The sequence below is a fragment of the Microtus pennsylvanicus genome, chromosome 7 (assembly GCF_037038515.1).
Source record: "Microtus pennsylvanicus isolate mMicPen1 chromosome 7, mMicPen1.hap1, whole genome shotgun sequence".
Taxonomy (NCBI): domain Eukaryota; kingdom Metazoa; phylum Chordata; class Mammalia; order Rodentia; family Cricetidae; genus Microtus; species Microtus pennsylvanicus.
In genome coordinates, this window is record NC_134585.1 from 121092865 (window position 1) to 121098403 (window position 5539).

General features: G+C 48.3%; 1 protein-coding gene across 1 annotated transcript; it reads left to right on the plus strand.

Annotated features, from left to right (window-relative positions):
- The first annotated feature begins 2745 nt into the window (after window positions 1-2745).
- Ivl (involucrin) lies at window positions 2746-4086 on the plus strand. Its single transcript, XM_075979091.1, has one exon. It carries the CDS (start codon window positions 2746-2748, stop codon window positions 4084-4086), a length of 1341 nt encoding a protein of 446 aa, XP_075835206.1.
- The last annotated feature ends 1453 nt before the right edge of the window (window positions 4087-5539 follow it).

Sequence of the window (5539 nt, forward strand, 5' to 3'; positions counted from 1 at the left end):
GTCTGTTTAAAGCCTGAGGAACATGGGGATTCAGCATTGAAAACCTATCTGTTTAAGACTAAGATTAGATGCTCATCAGGGCAACTGTGGGGAAGTGGGATACTTCTCAAAATTAAACTGAAATATAGTCTTATCTTTACGTTATTTTACTGTATCTTCTTTTATTAAGTATAATAAGAGAATGTTAATGAATAAACTCCATAAAATAAGCTGTTAGCCAGGAGAAGCCACAATTCAGCTTATTTTTCTGGCACACATATGGAGATGGGTTAACCCTGAAATATTAGAAAATACTTATATCTAGGTGTGAGTTTTGTGCCATTCATTCCTTCATTTACTATTGATAGTCTCTTAGTGTATGCGGTGACTTTGTTAGGTTCTTGGGGCAGTGGAAAGCATACCAGCTGTGCTTCTGTTCTTATATAGCTTGTTTTTCAGTGGGAAAAATATAATAATAAAAACTGAATAAGAGCAAATAAAGTCGCTAAATTTTTTATTGAGTTGATTAAGGCAGAAGCTGATCCAGTAGCTAGGGTAGTCAGCAGAGGACCTTAGAGACCCCAACATTTCTACCAAAGCCTGAATGTATGTCCAAGCCCAGGAAAGGAGCCTCTTGGCAGAGGAAGGAAGAGCAGGAGGCCAGTCCTGAGGTAGAGCATTTTGGATGTGTCCCAGGAACTGGGGACCTGGAGTGAGACTGTAGAAGACCTGTCAAAGAGAGGGTAGCTTGTGTCAAGGTTCCAGAGAAAGACTGGTCATATAAGCCAGGGCCTTTTGATTATAGCAGTGAATCTGAATCTTATCAGATATGGGTTGGGCCACCATGAGGACTGGGGCAGAGCATGCTAAAATACCCACTCTAAATGTTTTCTAATCTATCTTTAGAAAATGTTCTGAAGCCAGGTGTGATGGCACATGCTTTTAATCCCAGCACCCAGGAGTCAGAGAAAGGTGGATCTCTGAGTTCAAGGTTAGTCTGGTCTAGTGAGTTCAGCTTCGTAGAGAAACTTGTCTAGACCTCCCTGTCCAAAAAAAGAAAACATTCTGAGATGACAATGGGTGATTTGATTGTGAGCTTGTATGGTGTGCATTTTCAAAAATTGTTATAGAACGCATTGATTATCACCATGAAATGATACACCATATCTGCTTTCTACAAATTCCTTTCTCCTTACACGGAGCGAGCCAGGAGCTTTTAGGAATATGGCATCCTTGGGAACTTCTATAAATACAGCTTCGGGTGTGATGTGGGGGCTGGGAAGTTCCTGGCATACAGAGGGAGGAGCAATCAATGTAAGCCACCTACTTCCCTCTATTTGACCCTCCGCAAGGCATGGCCTATGTCCTTACAGAGGGAATTATGATATGTGCTGAGTACCCAAGGGCTCCTTACCCAGGAGAATGCTGCTACATGCCCCTTTGAAAGTGATTCCTCACTGACAGACCATAGATCCCCAAACACAAAGGCTACAATTCCATGCCCTTGGAAATGAGTCCCACAATCTAAAAATTAGGTCAAACCATTGAGATTGAAAGGTACGTTTGAGGTTACAAAGTAGGATACCTTTCTCACCCCCTGCTCCTCTCCTGTGCCCAGGTCAGATGATCTCAACCAGAAGTGGGTGAGCCCTCACACCCCCTCTGTCAGACAGAAGCTGGAAAAGGAGCCCTGGGGCGGGGGTTGCTGCCTAAGATATCAGGTGAGTCAGAGAGGAGCTGGCGTTGACCAACTGGAGCGGTGAAACCAGTCCACCTCCTCTACCCTGAGAACTAGGCGAGGCGGGAATATAAAGGGCCCCCGTCCCTGCTCAGCTCAGAACTCCACTGGAAGCCTCTGCCTCTCCCCTCTGTGAGTCTGGTAAGTGTTAGCTGCTGGGACATTAGTTGTGGCTGCAGGCTTCAACAGGCCAGAACATGGCTAGGGGTGTCTCCTCCAGCTGGGGGCGGATATTGCTGCGGGGTAGATTCAGTCGGGCTTTTTATCCTCCAAGGGGCAGATTAGTGTGCAGAGGGAAACAAGCTATAGCACTTTCTGTGTGGAGAAACCCAGGCAGAACAGGGGCCTGGAATCCTATTAGACACACAAGACTTTGTCGTAACAAGCTCCAGTTTCCCCCAACACTCTAGCAGCCCTCACTCCTCACTCCTCTGGCCCTGGGCTACAAATACTTTCAGAAGATCAAGGAGAAAAGAAGCTCTCAGGTTGAGCAGGACAACCTGCCAATTTTTCAGAGAAAAAAATCTGAAACCCAGAGAGACTGAGTTGCCCAGAACTCCAGTGCTTCTGTGGAAGCCAGACCGGGGATGAGCTAGATGGCTCCAGCCTGGGGCTGCTGCAATGGCCTCCCAGCTCCCTTCCCAGGGTCCTCTGTGAGGTCTTTATTTTTCAAAGGTTTCCTTTGCACTGTGATGAAATCCCAGAAATCATCTTCCCAGAAAACAAGGAAAGACTAAACAAAAGCAAATTAATTAATAACCACTCCACTCTTGCAGAACCTCTTTGGAGAAAGACCCCTCCGTTGAGCTCATAGAAGAGCTTTTCTGTGCGCTCACCATTCCCACCCTTCCTTTGCCTGCAGGAATCAAAGCTATGGAAGTTGGAAATGGCCCTATTCAAGAGTAAGGTTGCCAAGAAGCGGGGCCATTATGTATATCCTGCCTATTTAGTGGTTCATCTGTTTCCATTGCTTTCAGTCCAACCTCTGATCCTTCTGTTTTTCAGTTTGGGCTATAGAAGCTTCCGAGATGTCCCAGCAACACACATTGCCAGTGACTGCCCCAGCTGCGGTTCAGGAATCCCTCAAGACTGTGTGCCCTCCAGCTCACACCCAGCAGGAACAAACAAAGCAGCCAACTTCACAGCCTACACAGTGCCAGAAGGTATTCTCTGAGCCCCAAGAGAAGGGCTCCCCTCAACAAGAGGAGAAGGGCACAAGTCCTGTGGTGAGGCTGCCTGAGCAAGAATGTGAGCAGCAGCAGCAGCAGCAGCAGCAGCAGCAGCAGCAGCAGCAGCAGCAGCAGCAGCAGCAAGAGGGACCACAAGGGCAACAGCTGTCTGTGAAAACCCCACAGAAGGAGATACAGGGGCAGGAACTGCATCTGGAGGAGCAGCTGCCATCACAGGAACCACAGGAGCTGCAGCTGGGGCAGCACCAGAAAGAGCAAGAACTGCATGTGGGACAGCATAAGCATCAAGAGCCACAGGGACAGGAGCTGTGCCTGGGACAAGAGCAGCAGCAGCAGCAGCAGCAGCAGCAGCAGCAGCAGCAGCAAGACACCCTGAAACCACAGGAACTGAGCCTGAGACAGCACCAGAAGGAGAAGCAGCAGGATCCAGAGCTGTGTCTGGGTCAGCAGCAGAAAGCTTCTGAGGAGCAGGGACTGATCCCAGCAGAGAAGAAGCAGGAACCGCAGAAGCAGGAACTGCACCACGAACAGGTGCACCTGGAGCCACAGGAGCAGGAGCTGCAGTTGGGGCATCAACAACAGCAACAGCGCTCACAGGAGCTGCATCTGAGACAGCATCAGAAGCAGAAGCTCTGTGAACCAGAACTGCACCTGGGAAAGCAGCAAGATCGGGAGTCCCAGGAACCAGACGCGCACCTGGGAGAGAAGCAGCATCAGGAGTCACAGCAGCCTGAACTGCACCTGGGAAAACAGCAGCATCAGGAGTCACAGGAGCCTGAACTGCAGCAGAAACAGAAGCAGAAGCTGCAGGAGCCTGATCTGCACCTTGGAAAGCAGCAGCAGCACAGTACGGAGCAGGAAGGTTATCAAGGAACACAAAGCTTAGGTCAGTCCCTTAAGCAAGAGAAAGCCTCAGGGGAACAGCAGCTGGATGACTCACACCTGGAACAGGAGAAGGAACTCCTGGACCAGCGACGGGATCAAGACCTAGGAAAGAAAGATGAGCGACAGGAACGGAAGAATGAACAACCACAGGAGCACCTGACACAGCAGGAGAAGCAGATAGAACAAGTCAGACCGAGCACTGGCCAAGTCCAAGAGACTCAACCAACCCAACCAGCGAAAGGAGACAGCTTGCTCACTACAGAGAAACAGAGGCATAACCAGGAAGTGCAGTGATGCCAAAACTAAAACAACCACCCCAGTGTCCCAGAGACTCTCCAACCATCCCACATAAGGGAAGAGAGCCGTCCACCACACGTCCTCAGGTCCCTGGCTGACCCACTCATCTATGGATCTGCCTGGCCCTGACCTTCTTCGTGCCTATGACAGACTGGAAAACAGGACATGTTTCCAGCATCCACCCCCAAGGAGTTCAATCCTTACCTTAGATATCAGAGCCCCTTCCAGGGGGTGGGGGTGGGGCGGGACGACTGTCGTTAGTGTAGACCTTTGCCTTAGTATTTGCCTCCTAGTATTGTGACTAAATCTTTGACTATGTATGACAATGTATAATAAACCCTGAAAACCCTGTGATCCTGTACTTACTTTAGCCTTTTCTTTTCTGTCTCTCATCATATTCAACAGCCTCTGCAAAAGCATAAAAGCAAACTCAGTCCTAAATAGAGGCTTCTATTCTGGCTGTTGGGGGTGGCTTACCCATCCTAATTCAACAGCACCTTGCACTAGTCAAACAGCCTCCGCTCTTAGCCCACAGCAGAGCATAGCTCAATGCTTCTCACCTCAGTCTAACTCCCCATGAGAGGAGAGGAGCCAGAAATATGCCTAGTGTGTTTAGAGGCTCCACTGGGTCTGGTAAATACTGCGAGACTCTCCTTCCTGGCTTTTCAACTAAAGATTGTCTTCTTGCTTTCTGAGAGTCTTATGGCATGCCTCAAGAAGACTTTAGTAAAACAACAGCACATTGCACATAGTAGGGTGAGTAGGCAGTCTCTGGGTAAGTCTCAGAAGAGAAAATGAGAGTGTCATTAAAGCAAGTAAAAACTGAGATAGCAGTAAGTACAGAGAAAAAAATGCCAAGTAGAATAGACAAAGACTGGTCATCAATCACGACTGCTGCTACCCTCATGCTGTACCCGGTCTCCCTGACACTTCTGTAGCCTTTACTGCCAACATCCATATCAAAACTCCAGGCACTCTTCTCCCTGGAGCCCGTAGGTCTCTTCCCATACCTTTTACACCTCAGTCACTTGCCTTTAGCCATTTAGCCATATTGTGTTGGCATTGTGTCTCAAGTTATAGAAAGCAATTTTTCCTACAGGCTTGAGGGGATGTCAGAGACATCCCCATTGAAGAGTCCATGGGCACTCAAGCTCAGTCAGCTGGACAGCATTCAGCAGCCTTTTCATCCCTACTCAGTCCCAATACTCACCTCTTTAGGAATCTTCTCATCAGAGTAATAATAACAGGATTTAAATCCTTCCCATATATAACAATATCACCTAAGCTCAGGATGAGGACCCCTTTCGTCTGAACTATTTCAATAGACTCCAAGCTGCTCTTGCCTATTCTCTGTCTCTGAGCACCTTGCTATACGTCCATCACAACATCTTCTTAAAATTTCCACTGAACCAGATCAGTGCTTGGGTTAGCCCTCATCAATGGTTCCCAT

Excerpts from the sequence above, each read along its gene's own strand:
- Ivl (XM_075979091.1), top strand. The coding sequence starts at position 2,746 with ATGTCCCAGCAACACACATTGCCAGTGACTGCCCCAGCTGCGGTTCAG.